Source organism: Diaporthe amygdali, assembly GCF_026229845.1.
Source record: "Diaporthe amygdali strain CAA958 chromosome Unknown NODE_6_length_1560011_cov_65_102424, whole genome shotgun sequence".
Classification (NCBI taxonomy): domain Eukaryota; kingdom Fungi; phylum Ascomycota; class Sordariomycetes; order Diaporthales; family Diaporthaceae; genus Diaporthe; species Diaporthe amygdali.
Window position 1 is genome coordinate 1,322,143 of NW_026517026.1, and position 26,775 is coordinate 1,348,917.

The 26,775-nt window shown below is 55.1% G+C and overlaps 9 protein-coding genes across 9 annotated transcripts; 2 read left to right on the forward strand and 7 right to left on the reverse strand.

Moving 5' to 3' along the window:
* Positions 1 to 462: 462 nt before the first annotated feature.
* Positions 463 to 1,588, reverse strand: J7T55_001138 (uncharacterized protein; the record flags this gene model as incomplete). The annotated part of the gene is made up of 4 exons (XM_053140424.1): positions 463 to 761; positions 830 to 883; positions 1,003 to 1,163; positions 1,230 to 1,588. 4 exons carry the CDS (start codon positions 1,586 to 1,588, stop codon positions 463 to 465), a joined length of 873 nt encoding a protein of 290 aa, XP_052996784.1.
* Positions 1,589 to 5,508: 3,920 nt separating this feature from the next.
* On the reverse strand, positions 5,509 to 6,248 carry J7T55_001139 (uncharacterized protein; the record flags this gene model as incomplete). The annotated part of the gene is made up of 3 exons (XM_053140426.1): positions 5,509 to 5,647; positions 5,888 to 6,151; positions 6,226 to 6,248. The coding sequence occupies 3 exons, from the start codon at positions 6,246 to 6,248 to the stop codon at positions 5,509 to 5,511; spliced, it is 426 nt and encodes a 141-aa protein (XP_052996785.1).
* A 4,695-nt stretch (positions 6,249 to 10,943) lies between these two features.
* On the reverse strand, positions 10,944 to 12,023 carry J7T55_001140 (uncharacterized protein; the record flags this gene model as incomplete). Its single annotated transcript, XM_053140427.1, has 4 exons — positions 10,944 to 11,071; positions 11,162 to 11,479; positions 11,557 to 11,817; positions 11,891 to 12,023. The coding sequence occupies 4 exons, from the start codon at positions 12,021 to 12,023 to the stop codon at positions 10,944 to 10,946; spliced, it is 840 nt and encodes a 279-aa protein (XP_052996786.1).
* Positions 12,024 to 14,301: 2,278 nt separating this feature from the next.
* Positions 14,302 to 15,810, reverse strand: J7T55_001141 (drap deaminase; the record flags this gene model as incomplete). Its single annotated transcript, XM_053140428.1, has 1 exon — positions 14,302 to 15,810. The coding sequence occupies one exon, from the start codon at positions 15,808 to 15,810 to the stop codon at positions 14,302 to 14,304; it is 1,509 nt and encodes a 502-aa protein (XP_052996787.1).
* Positions 15,811 to 17,600: 1,790 nt separating this feature from the next.
* Positions 17,601 to 18,961, reverse strand: J7T55_001143 (nad-binding rossmann fold oxidoreductase; the record flags this gene model as incomplete). The annotated part of the gene is made up of 4 exons (XM_053140429.1): positions 17,601 to 18,034; positions 18,216 to 18,311; positions 18,366 to 18,825; positions 18,893 to 18,961. 4 exons carry the CDS (start codon positions 18,959 to 18,961, stop codon positions 17,601 to 17,603), a joined length of 1,059 nt encoding a protein of 352 aa, XP_052996788.1.
* Positions 18,962 to 19,603: 642 nt separating this feature from the next.
* Positions 19,604 to 20,428, forward strand: J7T55_001144 (pyridoxamine phosphate oxidase family protein; the record flags this gene model as incomplete). Its single annotated transcript, XM_053140430.1, has 1 exon — positions 19,604 to 20,428. The coding sequence occupies one exon, from the start codon at positions 19,604 to 19,606 to the stop codon at positions 20,426 to 20,428; it is 825 nt and encodes a 274-aa protein (XP_052996789.1).
* Positions 20,429 to 21,012: 584 nt separating this feature from the next.
* Positions 21,013 to 22,804, reverse strand: J7T55_001145 (cytochrome p450; the record flags this gene model as incomplete). Its single annotated transcript, XM_053140431.1, has 2 exons — positions 21,013 to 21,582; positions 21,650 to 22,804. 2 exons carry the CDS (start codon positions 22,802 to 22,804, stop codon positions 21,013 to 21,015), a joined length of 1,725 nt encoding a protein of 574 aa, XP_052996790.1.
* Positions 22,805 to 24,732: 1,928 nt separating this feature from the next.
* On the reverse strand, positions 24,733 to 25,131 carry J7T55_001146 (uncharacterized protein; the record flags this gene model as incomplete). Its single annotated transcript, XM_053140432.1, has 1 exon — positions 24,733 to 25,131. The coding sequence occupies one exon, from the start codon at positions 25,129 to 25,131 to the stop codon at positions 24,733 to 24,735; it is 399 nt and encodes a 132-aa protein (XP_052996791.1).
* Positions 25,132 to 25,897: 766 nt separating this feature from the next.
* J7T55_001147 (ureidoglycolate hydrolase) lies at positions 25,898 to 26,713 on the forward strand (the record flags this gene model as incomplete). Its single annotated transcript, XM_053140433.1, has 1 exon — positions 25,898 to 26,713. The coding sequence occupies one exon, from the start codon at positions 25,898 to 25,900 to the stop codon at positions 26,711 to 26,713; it is 816 nt and encodes a 271-aa protein (XP_052996792.1).
* Positions 26,714 to 26,775: the final 62 nt, after the last annotated feature.

A 26,775-nucleotide genomic window follows, 5' to 3' on the forward strand; every position in this document is an offset into this window, starting at 1 on the left:
ATCCGCGTACGGGGAAACTTGTGAGATCACTCACCAAGTGTTCGGCCATTCCATGTGGTCATATATGCTAGCCTCCGAAGGACTATCGGATGTGTGAGATGGCTGCTACCCTACCTATATAAAGTAGGGTGGTTGAAGCACGCTTATGTCGAAATCTGACATGCAGCTTCGTCATGTGCTCTCGCAGCAACACCTGACATATGTACTTACACTCTCAAGCTTCCCACGTGCCGTTCCTCGAATGAACCTGATCGTGGTGTAGCAGTCGACTTCTCTTAACCACCCATGTACGAAACCGGTCAACGTCCTTGACAGCGAAAGGAGCAGAGATCGAGGTTCACTACAGCCAATGTTCTCGCACCCGAGCATTTGTCTAAGCATGTCACGATGCCACACCTCATTTGGATCTTACAAAGGCTGATTGACATTATCATTCAAACGCAGGCAGAGCCGGCAGTGTATCTACAGACCATTGAGCGCAGCCTGAGCACCCATTGCATCCCCCAAGTTCACATAGTCAAGCAGCACGACATTGGGCGCCCGGCCGTAGAGGCCCTCGCAAATCCCAGCTTGCGCATCGATCGAGTTTAGCGAATTCGTGTCGTCCGCTTTGACAAGATCCGGAATCTGGATACCGAGGATTTCAATGTGGAGCATGTGATTGACAAGGCCCATGCGACCGTTTGCACTCGCTCCAGAGGGGCGGTCGATGTTGCAGTCAGGGAAGGAATCGTCCGTCACCTCATACGATGTCTCGAAATCTAACTTATATTAATGACCTGGAATGGGAATCGATAGGGCTATCATGCACAGTGGAAGGTGTACGTACAGTAAGCGAACTCGTCAAGGATGTATGGAGTAGTCGCAGTGTCCATGTTGTAATCTGTAGACCTCATCAGCAGCCGAATCCTAACATTTCATAGCTCGCATGTGCTCTGCGTCATCTCATCAAACTAGACGAGCTGGTCTGGCATGGCTCAAAGCATGTGGTTTAGGACGTACCCATCCAAACGACTAGTCGCGTTCCATTGTCGATCATGGTTTGCAGTGTCGGCCACTGGTCCAGCGACAGCGCACTGCTTGGAGTGAAGGCATACTGCTCCAGTCCCACGGCAGAGAAGACATCGGCGAATTTGGACACAGGGATAGCGTCGCCGTTGGTGCTGGCCCAGCCGTCAGTCGCGTATAACCTTAATAAATCGTGCGCAAGGCACTACCAAGGTACTCACATAAGTAGTGTAACGACCTCGTTTGGGTTCGCATCCATCCAAGTCTTAATGGGTGTGAGGTAGTTGGTCAGCGTGCCGGCGTCCAGCTCGATACAGCTCGTGTGGCACATCTCAATGGTGCCATCGCGATCGTGGGTCTGCGACTGCAGGAAGCGGACGCCCAGGTTGAGCTGATCTGTAACCGAGATGAGCTGGTTCTGGCTGGGCAGCAGCCCAACGAAGGCGCTATCGTGGGAGCCCACGAACGTCACGTTGCTGTAGGGGCGACTGCAGAGCTCGTCGTGCCCGTTGCAAGCGGCTAGGACAAGTGTCGCTAGGCCGAGGATCCACGCTGCGGCAACGGAAAAGAGCGAGGGCATTTTCGGCGGGTTCGGCCTCCTGAACTTTACGTGGGCCTTGAAACGACGGTGGCGTGCGCTGGCGCTGGCGCTGGCGTTGACAGCTCACTGTCGCGCTTGAAGCCCTAGATGAAGGGATTGATGCGACGGTTGGTTTTTTTTTTTTTAGAGAACATCACAATCTCTCACAACATGCGCCTTCGCTTTTCATATACCCCCATAGCTAAGGGTCAATCGTAGTGCATTTCATATCTATCATGTCCTCTAAAGGGCAGGAGGGAGCCACACGCGCAGGAGGCCGTCACATTCGCTGGCGCACGCGCAGGGCCGCGAAAAGGGGGACCATAGGACCATGGCGCGACCATAGGCCCGTAGAGGCCTCAGCAGATTGGGCGTGCCTAGATGATTGCCTGGCGAGGGTCGAGAAAACTGGCGGTTGAGGTGCCCCTGAGCGCTTGGATTGGCGCAGCTGTTCATGCCCTCCCAAGGTTCTCCGACTGTGCAACCAACCCCCCTCGGCCGTGTGATGGCGCAGCTCTGGCACCTTTGGCAGCTCATTGGCCCGGCACTCATCTTGTCGGAAATGCGACCTTACTCTTTTGATCAGGCCTGCGACGTTGGATCCTCCCGCATGCTGGTGCGCGGGCGGCGTGATAAGGGTCAAGTGAAGTTTTCTCTTGCTCGCTTCCCATCGTCAGGCATCAGGAGGCGGCGGCGACTGACCGGCGACCGCACGGCGACTGACTGTCGGACTACTGTAGGTGACTGGGCTGGATGCTGGCTGGAGACTCGAGACTCGAGACTCGACCCCAGATTGCAGGCGACAGGGTCGGATCCGAACAGCAATCGCCCCTCCGCCTCCGCCTCCTCAGCGAGATAGAGATACTTGCACACAAGGTACAGACGTACACCCAGAATGCAGGGTTGAGGGTTTCGGAAGAGACACCTGCCTTGGAAACCAATCCTTGGACAGTGGACAGTCAACCACCCAGTGGCACCTCGCCTCGCCGCCCGCCTGGGGTAAGCGTGCGGCCTGGGTTCCTCATTTGCAAACGGAACTGCCAGATCCAACTGCTGGTGTGTTGTTCTCAGGTCCAGGACCCCAACGTACCAATCAACACCACCCAGCCTCTGTCGTGTTATCCATCTTGCAAGGGTCAGAGCAGAGACGTCGGCCGCCCAAAGCTCGCTCCTCTACACAGTACGTGCGAGGCTAGACTCGACAGAGAATCTCTACCCGGAGCCCACACACACAAAGAAGATACACAATCAGGCACGACCAACGCACAGCACTTCTGGATCTTGGTACTGTCAAGCTGTCAAGGTCGTGTATCTTTGGGCGTTGCGGGACGCGCGGTGGGCGGTGATCGCCACGCTTGACTGCCTTTACTGTCGGCCTCTGCATAGTGGCCAAACTGCCAAAACGAGGCACAGCTTGCTAAAACAACCAACGGATCGAGACGCACGAGAAGGCGGTGTCCAGGACTCCCAGCCTGACCTGACGCTACCCCAACGCTACGCTTGCACCTTCTCTTTTGGCCAACAGAGGCACGGAGAATTATTGCTTTTTGCTGTATACACCCGCAGCTGCCACTGCGCACCTGTCAAGCTGCGCAATTCCAAGCCTCGCCCAGCCCTCGTGCTCCTCGCCGTTGACATCCAGGCACAAGCCCGCCGTTCAGCACTCCCAGTGCCTGGTTCGGCCAAAGCCAAATTGGCAGTCCAGGCGAGAAACAGACAAGCGCAAGGGACGGCACTCCCCCTCGGCAAAAAGCAACTCCTCCCCACGATGGCCCGGCAATGGCGATCCGGTCCTTCATCTTCTACGGGGAACTGGCACCCATCCTCCCGTGTCGTCCAAACCAACCCCCCCTTGTCCGAAGAACTGTCTCGTCTGCTCGCCATCGACCAGGGCGTCATCCCAAGTTCGACCATGTTTCCAGGAGGCTAGGCTAGAGCAGACACTAGTCTCAGTAGCTGAGGCCCTCAATGCCCGGCCGACAGCGGCCTTCTTAAGTCTCCATTTCCGACGATTAACCTTCAATGGCCAGGGCCAGCTCGCCAGCCCTACAACCTGTAACTTCGTCCCGCTTCTGGATCCGACGGCATGAGGGCCCATGTCCGTCGTCCTGGTCCAACGCCCTAGTCGAACCGCCAACAGGATGCCGCCCATGTCCTGTTGCGTCTAACGCAGTGCCTTTGCTTGCCTCGCCGCCTCGTCCTCGATGCGAGGTCTAGACCGTGACGACGTGACAGGTTGACTGACTAGCGACTGCGCTCCAGCCTCACGATGTGTGCCCAATGGCCAGCTCACCATTCCAGCACAAGGCTGCCTTGTGTTGTTTATTTCGTGCACACATTCCGGGGGAGCGTCTTGCCTTAGGCATCGAGGACCCTGAACCATCAGCGCACGTCCTCTGCGCTCTTCAGACGACTGTCTGTTCGTCTGCTATCACATTCATGCCTTGGTCGCACCACGACTCGTTATTTTTGGTGGCCCAGCTGTCCTTGAGCTTCGGCGCGCGATGCGATTCGTTCCCATACTCTTCTCTGGGTCGTCAAATCGGCTCTCGACCAGGGTTCAATCTGGCCGGATTGGAGCCAAGAAGCGTTTTCTGCGGGATCGCCTTTCTCTCCTGCGACGGAAACATCTTGCATGAGAGCTGGCCGTCTTGGGCGCTGGCATCTGGGCATACTGCTCCAGCGCTTGGCACTATTCCCTTTCCAACCGGGGCTGCATGGTCCGTCGAGGTTGGACGAGCCCCAAGTGGCCCATGCCATGGCTACAAAGCATGTACTGTGTGTGTGTATGCATGTGCATAGTAGATGTTGGCGAGCAATTCGTTGCAATATCCCAGCCCTGCCGACCGCGGACTACCGACGACATGGCCCTCTGTGCTCGCCTTGCATGAAGCTTGGATTGCTTGTGATTGTACTCCACCACGTCCTTGCGACATGAAACATGAATTGGTATTCACCGCCGGTCTTCTCGACGGGCTTTGAAGGTCGAATAAGGCTCCATCAAGGTCTATCTTGCGAACACGATCCAATGAGGCTGGGTCTTAGTCGCGACCCGCACCACCTTGCTCGATGGCGCTGGGCCGCTGTGCCTCAGTTCGACGGCAGTAACCTTAATTCTGGGAGATTCAGCAATCACCTCATGCCCTACCGCACCCCTCTCTCGAGCTCTCCTGAGTCCTGACAGTGATGGTTCCTAGTCAACGTCAACCTGCATTGCAACGGTGTTGGCGATCGAGCTGTCATGAGCCATAGAAGCCTTCTAGAAATCCTGGCGCAAGGTTGATCCAGACTTTACAGTTCATCGGCCGACGATGCTGTCACCGGATCGACACTCGTGCGGAGATTTGCGTGCGTGCAGACAGCCACCATAGAAGACAATGAAGCAGGCTAGACGAACTCTATTCCGGCTGGTGTCCTACGCCAGACTCCCAGGCGGCCGCGCAAGGTGCAGGGCTGTGGGCAAGAGCACGGTGTGACTTGCAGTCAATGCCTACTTGCCCTCTTCGGATACGGACATTCGGAAACCATCTCGGAACGAGCGTTTCCTTCCGTCTTTGATGAAAGCGGATGCACAACAGGGTCGACATCGGGTGGCAGGCTGTGACGAGAGGAGCATCGCAGCGCCAGATGGGACGGAGTTTCCTCTTCCCAGAATTACTCCGCAAGTGCCAATCGCTGGGCAGAGGGAGGGGACGCTATCTCCCTTTCCCCCCCAGTGCGTGCCGCGAACGTTGAGATCTTCTAAAGCTATTTACGTTCGACGATCGACGACCGCCAAGTAATGCGAGTAAACCTTATTATTCTTATTCCCTGGGCAGGCGGCAGGCAGAATTTGGCTCGAAGAGTGCGAGGCTAACGAGATTGGGCAGGCAAAGCACAGACAGAGCCCTGGACGACGTTTGTCGGCCGTCCAACCTAATCTACCTCCCACCCGGGCCACCCAGGGGCCTGCCAGGCTGGCAGGCCCCTAGGCCACCCGTCCACGCGCCGCCCGCCTGATCGACGTGGCCCTTTGGGCTAATCTCGCCGCTCGGAGCCGCGTTCGCCGAAATCTCGGAGCTTCGTCACGGGACACCAAGGGACACTCAGAGCACACCGGACTGTGGATAGGGCACGGCACAGTATTGCGCAGCACATTAAGCCTGATGGACACTGGTGGCTTTGCTCCAACCATCGTGCTCCCCGTTTTGGGCCCGACTTCGGAAACTTCCGCCTTTTGGTTAGTCTGCGCCGGGCCCGTCCTGACACCTGGGAACCCAGGATCTGGGAGACCGCCTGTCAGGGGCTTCCCATGCATACAGGCATGCTGTGGAGCAGGCCTCAACGCGGCACTTGAGCCCCACTACGCCGGGCTTGGGGCCTGCAGGCGTGCGTGGTACTGTGGTACGCACCAACTGAGAACTGGCCCGCTGGAACATTGGGCAGGGGCCGGGCTCCCACCACCCCGCCTCAATCTCGTGGTCGATCGCCCTGGACGAGCTGCCATCACTACACCAACCACCTCTCGGAACCAGGCCCTGCGCCATGAAGAGCTTGGACATGTGCGATATGGCCGGGATACCACTGTCAGGAGCATGTCTGTGTTGTGCGAATGCGAGTCTGCGCGCCCAATGCTGCGCTGCTAACAGCAAGCTTACTGCGAGAATGCGGATCCGAGCATTCTCGAAGCCTCGCGGAGCACCACTCTGCACACCACACGAGCCCAGCTCAACGGTGCACGTCACGGTCCTGCCCCACACGGGCGTGTCCCCACGTCTGCTGCTTCACAGGGTGGAAAAGAGCCTTACCGTTAGTGCACGTGTACAGTACTCATACGGTACTGTGGTACATTATGGGTCCCATCACAAACAGCTGAAAGCCCACACGGTCTGAGCGACCCGATCCTCCACTGTCTGGGGGGTCCAGCTCGGCTGCGCAAGTTTTGGCAAAACATTTTGCACCCCGCAAAAGCGCTGCGCCTTCGCAGTTTTATGCCTGCAACAGCTGCCCGAGGACCGGACGCGCGTGGTGAAAATAGAAGCCCACCGCGCCTAAGGCGGTTAGAACCCGGCCCGGGCGACAAGCCCCCATGCCCGCGAATTTGATATTACTACTACTACGGTGTGTGGCACCACGTTTGGATTAGGAAATCCCGACGCTATACTGGCCGGCCCTGCAGCACTCGACCGGGTTTCGAGTCCCACATGCCGAAACCCTCGATCTGCTTTCGAGGGGGGCGTCAAAGCAACCATCGCAGCACGCAACGCCATGGGCCTGCACACCCCTCGAGGCATGATCGTTGTGACCAGAGCCCAGCCGCACGGGAGACTCTGGGCTACTGCTCGGGGTACCTTCTATGCAGGTTTCTAGAAATCAACGGCTGACAAGGTTTTGCTTGCGCGACCTCGATAATAATCTCACGCCACTTTCATATCCAAATGCAGGTCCTGATACGGAAGCCGGCCTGCTTCCGGTGGGTCCTGTGGAATGCCTGTCACCATGCAGACGGGATGCTTGAAGCATCGGTTGAGAGCCACTGAGAGAGCTCCAAAACCAGCTCAGGGACTGGGACCAGTGGGAATGGTGTGCAGCTGCTCGAACCTTGTTCCCTAGCTCCCAAGCACGATGACGAAGGGGTAAGGAGGGGTCACCGCCCCAGGGCCCCCAGCAGCTCTTTGACTGTGTGTCTCCCCTACCCGAAGCTTTACCGCCCGAGTGCTAGCACCTATGGAGTTAGTTATCTCGAGACTGTTGTTCAGATGTTTTTTTTTCCTCTGCCCAATATCTGCGCCAACCATGGGACAGATAGAATTAACACTCGTCCGAGTGCTGCGAGCTCATACGATCCCTACACCTGATACAATCGCTCAGCATCTGCAGTATGATGTTCTCGATGCGGATATCACGCATGACCTGTTTGTGACGACACTTCCCGCTGGAATCAGCAAGGTTCTCGAAGTTTAAATCCTCGATGCTTCCAGTTGGCTGGTAGGCTCGCGAACGGGTACCTTGTCGTGTGTTCCTCCACCCCCTCCTTGGCCTCCTTGATTGACCCTCCCCTCTGGCTTTCGCTTGCTTGGCTGGCTGGCTTGCTTGCTTGCTTGCTTGCTTGCTTGCTTGCTTGCTTGCCGCTCTCGGACGACGTTCTGATGCGAGCCGCAATATAAACAAAACTTTGATTTCTTGCCTTTGCCCTTTAGCCTTGCCCGTTCTGCCCTGTGTGCGGGTACTGGTGTGGGTGGTGTGGCCCTTCGGGCCATTGTTTAAACTTTGCTATGACGGCGCCATGGAGATTCGGGAAAGAAGCTTTGGGGCACGTCAGCGGCGACTGTCTGGCACGCCCAGCAGAGCAAAGAACGCAAAAACTTTACGATGTGGCCAACATCAAGAAGTCTGGGAATTCTCATGGACGAAGAAATGAGAAACAGCTGCATTTCGCCACTGATCTGAAGCTTGGCTTGTCACACGCACCCTCCTCCTGCCGCGCAGTTGCATGGCACCTTCATCATCCCAAAGGCAAACGAACCACCCGGATGCGAGGGGAGCAGGCGGACAAGTCGACGATGTGACGATGGCAGGAGTGGTTTCATCTTTTGGGTTTTCCCTGTCGTCGCGCGCGGCAGGCAACCCAGCCCACACCAATGCGGCGTCACCCAAGGTTGATCCAAGGTCGCCATGCTCCCCGGGTGCACATGCTTGGCCCTCGTCCTCTACCCTCCTCTCGCTGCGTGTGTGTGTGTGTGTGTGTGTGTGTGTGTGTGTATATGCGTGTGTATGCGCGTGTGTGTGTGTCTTTCTCCCCCCACCCCACGGTGAGGCGTGGAATGTGGCAGCACCACCCCTCGGAACACCCCTCCCACGATCTCGAATGATGGTATTAGGTCGGGCAGCTAAGGTGAAGGGACATGGTGAGCTGGCCCCGGAAAACCTACGTGCGGTAGGGTTGCACGCCCGCCTGTCTTCCCTACCCGTGGCAGGCAAGCCGCGAACCATACGTGCCCAGCTTTTCTTGCTCTCTCTGCTTGCTTGCCTACTGTGGTACTTTGCCAGCTCGGTGGCCCGTCCCACCCCTCCCCCCCTGGCGTATCGACAAACTCAAATCGTCTGAACTGCGTTGGCTGTTGCTCATGCCCTTGCTCGCCTGCCCCCCCCCCCAGCAATTCTTTTCAGGCCTCTCTACCGTACTTTGTCTCTTTCTGTCTAAGACGTTGTAAAAAATAGTGTTGCCCTACCTGCGCCCCCCTGCTTTTTACCCATTTCTCCGCCCCCACCGGAGCATATCCCGTATGATGCTGGGCGGGCGAGAGAGCTGTGAACTCAGCGCGTCAGAAGGGCCAGCGTTCCACTGCCAATGCCACGATATCGGTCTCTCGGGGTTGGCTGCGAGGTTGTTGTACTGTGGGTGGGCTGCGCGACAAGTAACACACCTTGTTTGAGTGCCTGCCGCCAAGTCAATTTTGATCCAGCTGTGAAATCCGTCCCCGTGGATTGGGCGCCCACTCGGGCTCCCCCTATGGGCAATGATCTCTCTCTTGTATCTTTTTCCGTCTTCCCCACCCCTCCCATCCCCCCAATATCCGGCTCTGCCATAAGATACACCAACGGAGTTGCGGAGTTACCAATGGCCGACGTTTGAGAAATGTTTTGGTGGGATGAACCGGACAGAGAGCGTGTGTTTGTATTGCGATAATTTGTAATTTCCGCTAAAGAGAGATTCAAATATAGACAATACAGAAGACGGCTGTGAGAAGCTATAGGATCATCCCGCTCCCAAGTGCCGTAAAGTAAGGTATCTAAGATGCTGTGCCAACTTTGGTGTGGTTTATATATAAAAAAAGAACAAGGATAATGTGCAAAACGTTCCCAATTTAGACAGCCATGGCCCCAAGCATCAACTCGTACAACAAAAGCAGGAAATCGTCAAACAGAATGCCACCCAAAACACTGTCCTCCTAGTGCACCTTCCTCTCGCCCTTTCCAATGCTGGTGCGCGTAATAGCGAAGTTTGGAAGATAAGATGAATGTTGTCTGTTGTTGTAAAGGCGCCTTCCCCACCCCGCGCCCTGCCCAAAACTCCTCCGCATGAAAGGGAATAAAAAAGAAAAGATAAAAAAAGACGAAAAAAGTGTCCAGCCCAAGCATAAATCCTACCCGCCTTGGTATCTTTGCCTCCCATCCGTTTGCGCGTTGCCAGTTTGTTGTCCAATTTGCCGGCCCATTTTATGCTTGCTCCGCCACGCCAAGGTGTGAGATTTCCCAGCGCCCCATGCTCGATGTGTGTCTGAATGCGGTGTGGAGGAGGTGTGTGCGTGCGTATACTTGCGGGTGTGCGTGTGAGATAGAGATGATTGTGAGGTGGTAAACGTCTGTGTGCGAAGTGTGTGACCCCTGCCCCCGGAGGTGCACACACTAGCCCCAGAATAACACTGCTGCTTAGTTTGAAACCCGTTGGTGGGAAGCCCCGTGGGTCGGGCGACGACCACCGAGGTAGGGGGAGCGACAGGACGGAAGCTCGGACACGTGATCGACTCGGACACCGCTCAATGAGGGAATTGAATTGCTTCTGTCGACCATGAGAGGCATCGACTCAGGACTCATGTTCGAGACCGGCTCTGCCCTGAATCAATCACTGTTCGTTGAGGCTTCCTCTTCGGGACTAGAAGGCATTCGCCTTGTGCCACGGAATGTTCCAAGAAGATTCTTCGAATATTCTGTGCAGGCTTCCATGCAGCCCAGGGTGACATGGCCACCTGGCGATAGTATGTTCCTGACTCGAGGTGCTTAGGGAACCCGAGTCGGTGATCGCTCGGGGAGGCGAGAAGAAGTGAGATGGCATGTGGTTGGCGAGGGGTAGCTTGGGAGTTGAAAGGAGGGGAAGAGGTATCCGAGCGGTAGGACAGGGAAGAGATGTTGTCGAGGAGGTTGGTGGCCAGGTTCCCAAATGACAAAGTGACGTAGAAGTCAGATGGAATAAAGTTTGGTGTTATCTGTCAGGCTTCACGTCGAAAGTTGCATGCAGGCAGAGAGCAGGCTCGCAGGCGGGGCTGTAGTGTAGAGAGGGAACCTTCTGCTGCTGCAGTGTCGTTGCTGTTGCGTTGCCCTTGAGTCTGGCCGTGTGGGCTGGTCGCCACAGTCGAGAGAGACCAAATAGAGTTTGACAAGGGGTGGTGGCCTCTCGAGTGGTGCATCTCCTCACATGCGGCCTTCTCTCCGAGTGCGCCTAGTCTCCAAATCGCCATCAAAACGCACCCTCGTTACTTGTCAGTGTCCTGCATGCCAGCGGTGTGATCGACATAGCATGCTTCTAGAACGCGTCCCCGTTGGTAGTCGTATTTCGTGGATGTCGTATGCGTTCAGATAGCTCTCCTCTCAACCCTCACAGCGAAGGTGATTGGGGGTAGTAAACGCCATACATGTTGTTCCATTGCTGATGTTGGTGATGGTGCATCGGGTAAGACTGGGGCAAAGAAACGTGATTTGAAGCTGGTCTGTGGAAACCGTGATCTGTATAACGTGTCAGAACAGGACCCGCAGTTCGTTGTGACAGGGGGGCGGGCGGGCAATGGTAGGGCTGTGTGATTGAGTCGTTCTTACCTGAGTCGACGCCATCCTCATACTCCACATCATTGTGGTACGGTGCGCTCGTGGGAGCCACGGGAACTCCATCCATCAGGGGAGCCGGCACGCTCGTGGGCATGTATCCATAATCCTCAATGGGTCCCGATGACGAGGGGCTCGAAACAGTCGAAGGCACAGTGACTGGAATAGAAGCTGCCCAAGGCTCGGATGGCTCAGGCGTTGGAATGTGCGAATAGCCATATCCATCTGGCGATGCCCTAATCGAATGACCGTAAGATGAAGACCGGCTTGGAATGCCAGAGCTGGGCATTGACGGAAGCCCTTGTTCATAGACTAGAGTTGCGGTTAGCAGCACGCTTAAGTGAAACTAGCCTCGTAAGGCCACTGCAGGGCCGTTCAGTGTCTCTCACCAGAATTTGGGTAAGGGTCAGTGTGTGGGATTCCCATACTCTCCCTCAGTCGCTTGAGCTCGGTCTCGAGGGCTTTGTTCCTCTTGATCAAGTCCTGTACCGTGTCGTCTCGGTTGTGCTTGCCCTTGAGGTCCTCCAGTTCCCGCTCCAGGCGTTCGATATGCTCCTTTGTCCTGGCCCTGATGGCACGCTGCGCCTCACGGTCATTCGCCCTCTTCCGAGCAAGCTGTGAGGGTGTCAAGGTAGAGACGCTTCGTGTTCCTGGTGGTGCCGTTGAGTCAGTCAGTCCACTCTCTCCGCTTCACTCGTCAGGTACGTATGGGTCCTTCCTTACCCTTCCGCTTGGTAGTCTTGGGCGGCTCCGCGGATGTCTGGCGCGCCGCGTCTTCCTTCATGGTCATGTTGGTGTTGATGGGCGCTGGGACTGGTGCTGAGCTTCGAACGTGAGATGTCGTTGCGTAAGCCATTGGTGCTGTAGAGTAGAAGGACAGAAGAATGCACAAAGAGGATGATTCGAACTAAGCTATATCTCATCGAGGTCCACCGGGCCCCGTTACGGGACACCCCTTGGGCCTTATATTACCCTACTATGATTTGCGCGTGTGCTTTGAAGTGGTAGACCGCCCCCCGGCCGGCAAAACGACATGGCATCAATGTACCACAGTATTTGACAGGGTACAAGGGAGAAATGGCCTGCTCCTGAGATGTCCAGGGATCACTAGCCAGGCCCAGCAAGTTGGGAGCACGGCCAAACAGAGAGCGGTCGAGCTAGGACGGATCGAGAACAACATACAGATCCTCTGTCCCATCTGTCCCAGAGAGACGGGGCGTGGAGAGCCGGGGGGAGGGGTGTGTGCAAAGACGATGGTCCTGAGCCGTGACCGCTAGAGGAGGTGGGCAGAGGCTAGGAGGGGCAGAAGTCCGAAGGAGCAGCAGGAGCTCTCTGTGGCTCTAAGCCTCTGGCACGCTGAGACTTTTGGCATTCCCCACGCCTCGTCGTATTTCTCTCGGGCATCTGCGCAAGCCTCTCCAGACCTCAGTCGCAAGCTGCCAGTGCAGCGGATCCCGGCTGGGTGACGAAAGGGAAGGTGGCCCCATGAGGGCTGGGGAGACCCAGTGAGGGTATAGAGGCACCCAATGGTGAAGGGATCAGCTTGGCAGTCTCCGGGCCCTGGGCAGATTAAACTTTCGGGCTATTCCAAATTCATGTTAGACCCGACCCGACTTCTTGATTACCCTGCGGACACCAGTGCCAGGGAGGGCCACAGTACCGCTGGTCAGTGCCCTGTGACAGTCGCTCTCGTCAAAGATTCCCGCAGGTGGGAGTGGGGAGGAAGCAGGGGCAGGAGGGAGGAGGGAGGAGACACGTCCCAGCTGTGACGAAGCGGATCCGCTGTACAAGCCTTTTGAGCTCATGTCTTCGGAAACAGACAGTACAGTCTCTTCATCCTGTCCTAACACCACAACGGGCTGGCCGTTGCCCCCTGGTGTGTCCCCTGGGCCCTGCTTCTTGCGCGTCTCGCAACGGGACTGAAAAAATCCACAGTGAGGGAGGGGCTGCTGGACACTGCCACTTCTCTTCTGTCTTCAGACGATACTAGCTATTCTGAACTGTTATTAGTTTGCCGCTCCGAGACAATGCTACGATACAGCCCAATGGATTGGGAAGAACTGCATCAGTGTCCCGTGCCGACACGTGTGACTGTGCCGTCACTCTTCCGTCGCCTTGATGGCATGATCGGCTGGGCAAATATGCTTGAAGTGGCGCCGGTAGGCAGGCCGAAAAGGCGGCGTGTTCTCCTAGTCACGATGGCGCAGAGGCGAAATCGGCTCGACTCCAACAACCATTGTCTCCGGCAGACCAGTCGCCGGTGCCAATGGATCACCATTTCCATCCACCGGGCAGGCAAATTAACAACCTCCGCCGCCTCTCATGAACCTCTTGTAAAGCAGTTTGAGACAACCCAATCCGTCAACTTCACTGGGAACGATGTAACGGTCCCAGTCCGGCAGGCATGCATCTCAGGTGGTCACCTGGGCTTGACCCGAAGTAGCTCAAAATTATCTGCACCACATCTGGGAAGTTTCGTTGGAATAATTCGGCGGCTGTTACTGCTTGTCCCGGTTTTGTGGAACAGGTGTTGTGCTATTATCGTCTCCAGATGATCATTCATTTCCTGTCGCTTGTTGGGACCCATGGGCAGGTTTCAGCCGCCCAGAGGTGTGGGAGATGGCACGTGGACCTGAAATGCTGCATACCGAGATCGCAGGAGTCGAGCTGAGGAGGGCTGATATGAGCTTATTACAGGGCTGGTCCATTGACACGCAGTGTGAGGTAATGCGCGCGTTATGAAACAAGATGCGCTTGGAATTGCAGCTTGACGAAACTTTATTCTGATTCTCCTGCATAGAACCGGCCAAGCAACAGTTCGTACTGTGCAAGAGGTATTAATGTCATGGATGCGACGAGGCGGAGACCCGTCGGAAGATTGACGGCCAAGGCACTGTTCAGCTCCGCTGGAGGCGCGCGCGGCCCTGGCGTTCAAATTGGTCTCAGCGTAGGGCTCAATGGCGCCTGCTTAGCGCCGCGCCTTGCTGGGTCAACACCATGCCCCTATTCAGCAGCGGCCCGCAAGGTTGATCGCGAAGGTGCTGTGCCCCCCGGATATCCCGCCCACACAATGGGCGAGGGAGATGATGGCTCGTGGCATTGCATGAACGCAATGATACCAAGGTTGTCAATATTCACGGGGTGGTCTCGGTGTCCGCCCCTCCAACTATTTCCGGATTCACGTCCTTCACTGCTTTGACAAGGGCCTCCATACCTCCGACTTCCGTAGGCCCACTGTAACCCTCTGGGGGAAGTGCCCACGAAGGTAGGGGACTCACGTACTTCCACTTCCCGTCCTTGTCTTCGTATCGCAAGCTGTGCAGCCACAGCGTGAGCTCGTGGTGGCCAGGGTCCGTGTAGAGAGGAGTCTTGCAGACGTCGCAGATCTCGCCAGACATCTTCTCCGCCCTGCGCTTCTCGTAGTCCTCAATCATCTCATCGTAATACGCGACAGCTTCTGCCACATCCTCCTTACCCATCCGGGAGAGCCGGCTGATGATGTCTTCATCGCTATTGAGACTGGCATCGAAATCGTTGCGGCCAAGATCGAAACCCCAGACTTTCTGGTTCGCATAAATTGGGTCGTTCTCGATGGGATAGCCCAGGAACTGCAAGTGAACCCGCAACTGGTGGGTGCGGCCCGTCACCGGCATACATCGAACGATCGAATATCCCTTCTTCCTTGTCGATGGCTGCCCATTTCCCGCAGACTTGTCTGCCTCCCCGATGGGGGCGGGGACGTCCTCCTCACAGGGCGGCGGATAGTATGCCAAGCGTTTGAAGACGGTACGGGCGTGTTTCCCGTTAGCCCTGACACGATTCAGGCCCAGCTTAGGCGAGATTGCGAGAATGGGCTGGTTGCAAACGACCTCTCCGTCCGGGAATTCGCCAATCACACGAGCTATGTACTCCTTGCGCACAGTTCGTGCAGCAATCTGATTGCCCAGCTTGACAGCGGCTGGGGGGTTCTTCGCGACAAACATGATGCCGCTTGTCAACCTGTCCAGCCGGTTGCACGGATATGCCAGCCAGTCGCGACCCCTCTCGGACTTCATAATCTCGGTGATCGAGTTGAAGTTGTAGCGACCTGAGGGGTGGACAGGGACACCAGATGGCTTGTTGAGCACAATCATGTCATCGTCCTCGTGTAGGATTGCGATGGGGTCGGCGGTGACTGGAGGCTCGTGTCGGTGAAGAGTGTGCGTGATGCAGTCCCCATTCTTGAGGACGTAATGAGGGCCCACCGCTTTGTTGTTCACTGCCACTTCCCCACCCTCCATGGCCCGCCTGTAGTACTCGAGTGGGCGGTCCCTGAACTCAGACTCGAAAATTTCGATCAGTGTTCTCTCGCGCCACCGTTCCTTGCACCAGGTGGAGTAGGTGAAGTGATAGGGCTTCACTCGACGGAGGCCATCTTCGAAGTAATAGGGCCGAGGCCACGGGTCGGCATGCGTGTTGCTGGCAGCAGGCGATTTGTGCTTCTGCTTCTGCCTCACCCGAGGTTTCTTGGTCTTGGAGGCCGCGGCTGAGATTGAGTGCTGGGCAGCTGGCGCATTCCCGTCGACAGATGCTCCATTGTCCGTTTGTTGAGGAGCGCCTGATGGACTGCTTGTTCCTCCGCTGGCAGAATCGTCGGCTTGCATGACGTTGGCAGGTATCGGAGTCGCTATTGCCCGCTGTACGCGCGTGAGGAACAGCACAAGAAGCCGGTTATTAGTCGCCAGATTTGCCGACCGTAGGGCAGCCTAGAAGCGCCGTAGAGCAACGGAAGAGAACGTGATTGTCGGAAATATCGCAGTGCCGTGAACTCAATGTCCTGCATCAGGAAAGGAATGAATGAGGGTGAGTGAAGCTCAGCCTGGGTTGGAGCACTGAGGTCGACGTCGATGTCATGTCTCGACAACTTTTGGGCGGTCAAGGAGAGGATGGGCGGCAGAATTTCCCCTCGTTAGCGTGGCGGCTGACAAAGCCTCAGCCTCGGCTGTTTGAGGGGGCGAATCTGGCAGGACGTGGACGTGGGCGGGAGGACACTGCCGGGAGATCAACAACTTCTCCATCGCGCCCTGTGATGAAGTTGGACCCCAACATACGCTATATTGGCGTCAGATCTGGGCCTGCAGGGTATGGGGGAGATCTCATCTCAAGGCTGATTTAAAGTCAAGTGTCAAACTCGATCGTTCATGCAGGACGCCTCGGCACATTGCTCGTCCCCTTACCCAGAGACCCACGAGGGCGCGAGGATCCGTACTCACGTACTTTTAAGTCCCACGGCATGAGTCGCCAGCCTTGTCCTTTTAACATCCCCGGTCTATTTCCCGCCTTCACCCTTCCCAGAACGGGTCATCAGCTCGTCGACAGTGACTCAGGACGCCAGATCTGCCGGCCGAGCTGCCGAGCCTCTGAATAAGCCTGAATAAGCCTCCCAAGGCGAGCGCGCTGTCCCTGACTTGTTATATAAGAGACGCGGACGACCCAGCCCCAGCCGCGGGGCCCCAGCAGCTCTTGACGCCAGCGACAATCAGACCCGCGATCGGCCATGTCCAGCTTCGATCGGCTCAGGACCCGCCGCCGTGGCGAATATCCTTTTCTTCTTGAGTACCGCACCAGGTGGTCGGACAATGACCAGTAACTACCTACTAGACTCCTGAAATGAGCTCTGGCGCGTTGCCAGGCAAACGGCTCGCGGGACCAAGTCAGCTAATCTCATTTATACAAGATATTCACACATGAACAACTCGGTCTACAATTTCCTGTATGACTCCGTTGTCAACACGTACCTCATCCAGCATTGTGGGCTGCGTCCAAAGGATGGAGACCAGTACGGGCTTGTTGGTAAGGCATCTAACCATGAGCCCAGCAGCTGTCAAAGTCCAGTCGACATGCTGATGACGAACCAGTGCACTCTCACAACGACTACTTCAGCTCCATCGCTTTCCCCGCTGTTGCGGAACTGGCCCTTCGCGTCAACAAGCTCGGCAAGTCTTCAGTCACATACGAGATCGCGCTATTCGAGCAGGGCTGTGATGACGTGAAGAGTGTTGGAGAATTCGTCCACGTCTTTGTCGATCGTGCTACTGGACGGCCACATGTCAACGGAATGGACGATGCAATGAGACGTGGTCTAGAGCGCATCCTGGTCGGAGCCGAACGAGCCAAGCTTTGATGGCCGCCAGGACGAAATTCGCCTCCCGCCTGAGCTCACATAGCGCCTCGTGCATGCTACGACTGTGCACGAATATCACACATTCTTATGAGCTCGGCTGCTACCGATCGCAACTAATCGATGACAGCCATCACTATTCTACCAGCACACCTGGGGTGATCTCGAGATGGGCAACTTTGAAGGTATCGCTAGCGCTTCACTGCTGGACCTAGACCAATCGAGCCACGTACGGCAGCTCGACTTTGAGCTAGAGCTCGAGCTCAACTCAGCCTATTGAAGCTCCAGCTTCCTCGGAGCGCCACCATCCTCGGCGCTTCTCAACATATACTCCAACAGCTCCAGGTCGCCCAGTGTTATCTCAGGCGTGAGAAGCGAGTTCTCCTTGCCTTCCGCGATCGCAGCTCCCCAAGCCTGGACCTCCTCTGTCACGCCAGAACCAACAACGAATGGGAAGTCCTTCTCTTCTTTTCGGCCATCCTTGTGGAGAATCCAGCCTGCATCGCCCTCGACCGTGACGCTGCCATTCTCGCAAGCAACAGTGTACTCAGTCGCTTTCATGGTGGTACCCCAGCTGCAAGTAAAGCTACCTACTGCCCCGGACTTGGTTTTGATGACGGCAGAAAGCGTATCCACCGGTGCGAGGTGCTTCTGAACTAGAGACGAAAATCCAATAACCGTCTGGGGTTGATCTTCGCCGAGGAACACTACAGCATCCAGGAGTCAGCCATTGCAATAATTAAATCCAGCGTCATACCGAATGAAGCTGGCATAGGCACTCCATGCATGCACACAGGCCACCTCAGGCGCCGAGACTCGACAGGGCACAGAGGCAGCGGTCTTTCTGGTTCAGGGATAGAAGATGCACGATGTCCTAGGGTTGCTTACTGCGGACGGCCGCAGTCGAATGAACGCCGCCGTCAAGGATAAAACCAAAGTTATGCGTAGGATTCTTCCGCCACTCGGTGTTGAAATATTTATTGTCTGTAATTAGTCAGCATCGGCTCTGCGTCACCGGCGGGTCGCGTTTGTACGCACCTTGACCACACAGCTGGAAGATTCTGAAATTGAAACCGATCACCTTGCCCAAGGTTCGCGCCTGCTCCGCGGCCCAGACATACTTGGGCAAGAATCGAAACTGCTCGGCCACCGCCCAAGTGACCTTCTTCTCCGCGGCAATCTCTCGATACCAGGAGATCAACTTCTTGGCCGACTCGACGTCAGGCCCGACTGGCTTCTCCGCCAACACGTGCTTGCCTGCTTTGAGCGCAGCCTCGATAAACTCGGGCTGGTTCCGGATTGGGAGGGCAATGAGCACGCCGACGATATCGGAACGCGCGAGGACATCCTTGTAGGATTTGCCCGGGCCGGAATCCTCTGAATAGAGGTCGACAGCACCGTGCGAGGCCGGCAGGAGCCCCGAAGTCTCCTTGGCGGACTTGAGCGAGCGGGAGTAGATGAGCTTGAGCGACAGCAGAGGCGTGGCCAGCACAGCGGGCTGGGACTCTCGGTCAGCAATCTCAACCAACCGTTGTGCGGGGCAGAAGAGCGCGGGAGGCACAAACCAAATGCTGTTCTTTCACGAATATACCTCCGCCAATAATGGCAATCGGCACAGGCGTGGGTGTCGACATGTTGATGTGAGCTTCGGTTTCGGCAGAGGTGATCTAAAGGCCTGCCCGTCTTGAGCAGCTGGAGAACTATTTATTGTATGCACTTTGTGATTTACAGAGTGTCGTTTATGATTTCTAAGCCTGGGAGGGGCCACTTGGCTCGTCAGGTGAGACAAGTGAGACAATTGAGACACGTTCTCAAAGATATCACCTCATGTAGCTGCACAGGTGGGTATGGAGCTGGCTGGATGTCAATTGCAGGCTAATGTTGGCTGCCCCTCACCCTTCGACTGTGACGCCCTTTCGAGGCGGGGTTCCGCGTAAATACATTGGCATGGGCTCCGCTTTGCCTCCGTGAACAAAGTCAATGACAACGACCGGGTCTGTTCCAGTGGAGTATTCCAACCAACAGTGTCTCAATGCTTGTCTCTCCCGGTCAATCACCTCCGTGAATATCAATCAGCAAAATACCCAAATCGCACAGCTGCTGTAGGAGCTGAGAATATAATTTGTACGTCGGGTTGTCCGCCAAAGTCGTATTGTCCGATGTCGCTGGATGCGTCATCGCAGACGTTTAATTCAAGTGGCACCTCCGCCCGGCACGTTATCAATCTCACCTCATCAACAACTTCGCCATCCAGATGATGGTACACAACCTGCAAAATGGGTGCCTTCTACGAGACAATTCCCCTGTCGCTCTTCAAATGGATCCTTGAGCAGCGCATGTTTTGGGTCAGCACCGCGCCGCTGGCGGCATCAGGGCACGTGAACATATCTCCCAAAGGTGGTGATTATTTCGGTGTACTCGATGAGCGTACCTTCTGGTATATGGACTTGACCGGCTCTGGCTCGGAAACAATCGCCCACTTATACGAGCCTGGAAATGGCCGTATCACCGTCATGTTCAACGCGTTTGAAGGACCGGCTCGCATCCTGCGGATCTTCGGCCACGGGCGCGTCCTCGAGAGCGGTACCAGTGCTTACGACGAATTCGTCAAGAAGAACGACGTCAAGACCATCCCCGGGTCAAGAGCTATAGTTATCGTGGACGTTCATCAGGTTGGCACTTCATGCGGGTTTTCTGTGCCCTTTTACGAGTACAAACAGCACAGGACAACGCTCAATGATCATTTTGAACGGAAGGATGAGAGATTCAGGCAAGGTAATGAGAAGGAGGCCATGCCCGACTACTGGGCTTTGAAGAACTCGTGGAGTATGGATGGCCTTCCGGCACTTCACATCGCACAGAAGACGCGGAGAGAGAAACACATTGAGCCCCTGAAAAAGATGGTTGGTCCTTTGGCACCCACACATTACCAAAATGTTCACCGATACGGGCTCGAACACTTGCTCTTCGTCGCATTCATGACGGCCATCATCACAGCCTTTGTGATGGTGTACGGACTGGACACAGCTCGAGCCATAGCTGTCAGGATACCGGCTGATGCCAGCCGCATGGTACAAGCGCCACTGCGGACGGCTATCTAGGCTGCAACTGAACGGTTCGTATCATGGAACATGATACATGACGAGCTCCGAATGGAAGAATTTCTTTTTATCACTGGCTGAGCGTCTGGGATTGGCAGATTCGATGCTGGCAAAATTCATGCTTGGTAGCGTTTGGAAAGGCTGCGGTGAGCCTGAAACCCAATGAACAGGTTGTGTACAGACTCGAAAGCGCCCTTCGAGTAATATTCGGTCATCCATATTTAAACGGCAGTTTGCGGAGGGTTTATTGGTGAGATGGGGTAAGCTAGGCGCGTAGGATACTGAAAGATAAACAGAAAGCCCAACCGGAAACCGAGAAATCTACCTCGAAGTAGGGCAGAACTGAATTTATCACATACACTTTGAAACAACACCGCCAGATTTGGAGAAGTCATTGCGGAGCCTTCTGTGGCTTATGTGCCCATGCAGATTGCTTCTACAGGAGGTTATCCTGTACAAAGCTGTCCCACAAGAGATTATCCCATGTTTGGTTATCCTATAGGGCCTTCTTCCTTTTACTTATCCCAGAGATATTGTGGCCGTGAAGCGGAAATCCGAGCTCAAATTCGTTAGGATCAATATGATTACTCAAATTGGCTAAGGAACTGATCGGCCTTCTCCCACTCTTGCCTAATGATATTTCTCTTGCTCTCACTCCGAGGGATGAATTTCACCGGGAACAACTTTGGTCCGGTGAGGAGCGAGTCCCTCCATGCTCTTTGAACGTCGACGTCAGGCTTTCCAACGCCTCCGTAGACCACATCGAATGACCACATGAGCTTCGCCATGTTCATCATGCTGCTGTTCTCGGCCATTCGCTGGCCCGCACATACACGTCTTCCCGCACCAAAACTGTAGGTCTGCCTTCGCCCGGAGCTGGAGATTTCAGCGGCATCGACAGAGGCCGAGTCGAGTAATTGGCTGGCCTCTGTGGTTCCGGCGTCGTTTTCTTTGGTCTTACATCCAAAGCGGTTGGCGAGGTATCGGGATGGCATGTACGAGTCAGGTTCATCGAACTCATCGGGGTCGTGAGAAATGGCCCACGTGTTCGCAATCACGGTCGTCCCCTTCGGGATTGAAAACCCTTGATATTCATCATCGGCCGTATTGGCATGGGGAACACCGTTTGGGAAAGACGGTCGCCAGCGCAAGGCCTGTTGGAAAGTTTCAATAGGTTTCATCAGGGGCAACCGAATCAGATCTGAGAGATATCATACTTACCTCAAAAAAGCAAGCCTTCAGGAAGGGCAAATTCTTCCCGTCAGCCGTGTGCGGCATCTTATCCTGGCCGAAAAACTGGTCAACTTCTTCTTGCGCCTGCTTTTGTAGCTCGGGATACGCTGCCATAGCCAGTATGAACGTCTCAAAAGCCATAGCGGTGGTGTCGGCACCGCCCTCCATAAGGAAGCCGCCGATATAGTCCAACTCCAGCTGTGTAAAAATGTCCTTGTCCCGACCGGCCTTGACAGCAGCGTCCTGGCTAATGAGAAGCTTGCCCAAGAAGCAGTCTTGCGTCTTGCCAGCTTTCACTCTTGCCTCCATTTCCGCGAACAACTCATGGTACAGTTTGCTCTGGTTCGTCTTCACTAAGTTTGCTCGCTCCCTCCAGCCCTTCCACGGCGTGAGGAAATCAGGCACGTAGTTCAGCCACGGAAAGATATCTATCGGTGGCGCCTGTCCCTGGTCGAGTATTCCAGCCCACTCATCCTGGATAGCAAAGAATCTCCCCACTCTGCTCTTCTCGTCCGAGTCTTTACTCCTGAGGCCGAAGACGCTGGCGAGTATCACAGAGCCAAAATACCGCAGCACGTAACGATGGTACGCGATCAATCCGTCTCCCTCGGCATTATCGCCTAGGCCCAGGAACTCCCACATCATTTGGGTGCTCTCGGCATCCTGGATGCTCAGCACATGGTCGGTCTCCTTCTCGCTCAGAAACTCCACAACCGTCCGCCGCGCCCGCCTCCACTTCGCACCATACCGCGCAAAGACGAGGTGGAGGTCTGTACCTGGCGGTTTAGGAATGACATAATCAGCAATCCCAAAAAAGGGTCTGTCGGCATAAATGGCCCCTTTGCCGCGCGAGTCAAAGAGGTCGCGCACGTGCGTCCACTTGCTCAGGATGACGACGCGGGCCTTGGGACCGAGTTGTAAGCCGACGATGCCATCTGAAGTGGAGGTCGAGGGGGAGCGGGACCACGACGCGAAAGCGAGGAAGGCTTTGGTTAGTGGTATCTGGTGGAGATTACCCAGGTATGGGAGGGGCTTCGGACCCTTTGGGAAAGGGGCAGTTGGGGAGGAGGATATTGCTTGCTTCAGGAGATTGGTGAGGACGATGAGCGCAATGGCTACAAGGCCGTACTGTATCAATGTCATGGTTACTGGCTTAGATATACACCAAATGGGAAATACCACTAGCTAGACTACTATCCGCAGATAAACTGAGAAAACAAGGCAGCGAAATGCGTACATCAGATATAGTTCTTATACAATAACGCACAGCGGGTGTCATCACTCGTCTTATCACAAGGTCTTGGTAAGTACTACCTTCTTCTTGAAACGACCATGATCAGCACTAGCTGCGCGAATAGCGTTCCGTTCACATTGCTGACAGCGTTCGAATGCTCATCCTCCCGCATCTCGTGTGTTACATTGCATATTTCGGCAGCTCTTTTGACTTATTGGTAATAGTAATTCCTAGCAATGCAGCATCACTCGGATTGAAGCACCTATCATGTCCCAGCACAAAATCCGCGTGGTGGAGGGATGAGTAATCTCAAGCGCCATATGAGATTTGCAAAAGTCTTGGCTCAGGCAAGACTCAACGCGGCATACCCAACATGTACTTGATCAGCGTAGTATCTGGTTTCTATGACTTCGTTGTCCTCAATGGTCACTTCTACACATAAATACGCACTTTGTCTTGTGTTTCTTTCTAATTGGTGAAACTGTCATGACTTGATTGTGTCACTTATCTCTGGAAGGGATCGTACTATGACTACTTAGATGCGGCTTCTCTGTGTTATGATGGTCTTGTAATGCGGTGAGACGTGGCTCAAGCAGTATACTGTTCGCGTCGCAGCTCGGGAAGGAGAGATGGCATGGGGACGTAGTGTTCACTGAGAAATTTCCTTGACAGTTTCTTCAACATTCTTCTGTGCTGAGAACACAGTACTTAGTACTTATTGGCTCAGGTGGGCTTCGCAGCAGTTTGCAGAGACTGGGCAAGGCGAAGAGTACAATCAAAAAGAAATGGGCTATCCGTCGCGAGCTATAATTAGTATATTGCACTATACTCTTGCACCTATTTTATACTTTCCTAGATGGGGCCTCCAAATTCTCAATGTCGTACTAAGGTAGACCTTGCAATGTAAATGAAAATCACGTTTGATGGATTTCATGGCTACTCTTTATTTTGAATTACCTGGCTATGAGATGTAAATACGGAGTGACCAATATGTAGCGGTAGAAACCCTCGGTGGTCACGACTCTGAATCAGCTACGGAGATAATTCGCCGAACTGTAGCTTTCTAAGAATATAGGCTATGCCTGACTCGGAGTCTGAAGCGTAGAATAGTACTATTACTCCAAGACTGCAGACACTGACTTCGCCTTCTGTAGTGGTCCACCGTAGCAGTGGAAAGATGAGCAGCGTTGCGTTGAGGGTGATTATCGCTGCACTCCCACTGAGAAGCACTGACATGCAGAAACCTGATCCGTTGGCCAAATAGCTGACGGTGTAGGGTACTCGGACTCCATTAAGAATGTAGAAGCCTGGCAACCTCGCAATTGGAACTACTCGTCGAACGCAGAAAGCTGTCTGAGCATCCGTTGTATTGTGCTTTCTCTAAGCAGGCTGTGCTATCACTCTCCCTTTAACCAGATCTGACGGGCAAACGTGATCATGGGGTGCTGCTCTTCCTCCTCTGTTCCTTGTTCAGAACAGACAGTCTTCTTGTGGATAAAAGCCTGTTTAAAGCCTGTTTAGAGACGAAGCCTCCATCCTCTCGGCTCGGACCTGTTGCAACGCTGCACTCGAAGTGCTGAGTATCTGTGGTCTCGCCTGCTCAGAGTTCAGCTGCACTTCGTGGCTCTCATACCACGATTCGATGCTGTCTCGAAAAATGTCCACTGCCTGTCGCTCTGTTCTGTCCGATCCCAGTTGGGCGCAATTTCCTCGGCTACTTTTCTTCCTCCTGGAACCGGGGAACCTTTGAGGCTGTCAACCAAGAACCCATTCGAATCGGACCTGCCGGTGCCTCAAAGCCGCAGAAACACTCCCATCTGTAACTCCTAGCTAAAGATCAAGAGAACATGGTCTTCCTGTCCTCGCCGCTGCCCGGAGCCGAATTGTAGGTGACCTCCGAGGGCGGCTCGTAGTACCCGTGGAGCGCCTCGCTCCTCGCAATCTCTCCCTCATCCACGCTCGGCCTCATTACAACGGTCGCCGGTGCTGGTGTAGACGGTGCATAGCTGGTGTCGATCTCAGAAAGTTTCCTCTGCCGGCTTTGCGCGCCACCTGCCTCCACATCTCTGGCAGGATCTTGGACCATTTCGTAACGTGGCTTCCATTTGCGAACATATAGCATTCGCAGACCGATGGACAGTGCTACGACGACGAGAATCAACAGGAGGAAAGCACCGATTATCCAGGCCGTGCTGGACTGGACCAAGGCCGCTATATCACTGTGCGAGCTGCCCATTGTGCTCTTCGAGGCTGTGTTGTGGTCTTGTTAAAAATGTGAGACGGCAACTGGCAGGTGAGGATTAACCAGGCCCAGATTTGCGTTCCAGATGTCGTAGGATCCACGGCTTGAGATGCAGTGAAAAGCTCCAGATTTTTGGGGGAGATTGATGGAAGAAAATGGCGTGGCCCAAGAGGAACAGACAACAACTTTTGCAGGAGCGTGAAGAGATATTCTTGACACCTGTCGGCTCCAGTGGAAGGGGGCGGTCAAACAATGGGGACGTGTGCGAGAATACGCAGAGTGAGAGCGTGCTTCACTGGAAGAGGCATCTCACACTTGATATAACTCACCTGGGGCGACCCACATACAAATGGATGCGAGATTGACCATTTCTGGCCGCTTTCTGTCGACGCTATATTTAAAAAGGAGTCGACGCCAGGGGCAGGATCAATTTGGCAGTCGATGTTTGACGAGAGGTGACAGCGAGATTGGGCAATGGACTCGGATCCTCCGAGGTGGAAATCGAGCGTTTCTCGTGTTTGTTTCCCAGGGGCGCTGCATCCTGTTATTAGCCAAGAGCCGTTTTGCTGTGGATTCGCACCAGAGCATTGGACGTGTGCTAACATATGCTAGCACGGGCTCGAGGTCCAAATTTCTCCCGCCTCTCTGCACATGTGGAGCCGTCCAGACCACAAATCCGCCGCCGACTTTCTTCCACACACCGCCGGCCTGGAACCCGTAAGGAGGGCATCGTGGCATCCTTCTTATTACGGCATATATGATGGCGCCGCTCAAAATATCCATCCGCGGGGTAGACGTGGTAGTCACAGCCCAGCCGCTCAAAGGCGACGCCTTTGCGCCCTTTGGCGAGGTTATTCAGAACCCCAGGCCAGGCCTTCACCCCTCCAATTTCGCCGGGGCCGGACCGCTGCCCTTGGCCGCTGTGTCGGCAAATCAAGGGTCTGCCATCAAGTATCAGCATATCACCCGCATGGTGAACAAGTACGATCAGGCCCCGAGCGGCCAGCCTGGCGTCGCCGTCATGAACATGTTCGTGTGCGGGGCGAGAAAGCTGGGGATGCACCAGAGCAGATCTCACAGAATCACCCCGTCCTCCCGTGTCTTCAAGGTGGATATCCTCGAACGCCATCCCTATACCACACAGACTTTTGCTCCGCTCAGCACATCCGGCCCTGTCAACCCGCTGGATGAGCACGGGTATCTCGTTATTGTGGCCCCTGGCCTCGAGTCTTCGGATTCATCTGCCAGCCAGAGTCCCGGCCATTCACAGGCCACAGCGCCTACAAACCGCGGGATCCACTACAACAGCCAGGCCCAGAGCCAGCCCGATCTGCAGCGGCTCAAGGCTTTTATTGCAACGACCGACCAGGCCGTCACCTATGGTGCCGGCATATGGCATGCGCCCATGGTTGCGCTCGGGCCCGAAGGATCAACGGTCGACTACGTGGTCACCCAATTCGCTAATGGAGTTGGGATCGAGGATTGTGAGGAGGTTGTCATGGAATCCTCAGAGAACAATGGGCACGTCTTAGTTGAGCTTCCCGAGCCGTCAAGCTCAAAAGCTTCCCGGCTATAAGTTGTCCAAGTTAGCCTGTCACACCACTACAAGCAGAGTACAGGGCACCGAGGTGCAATGGA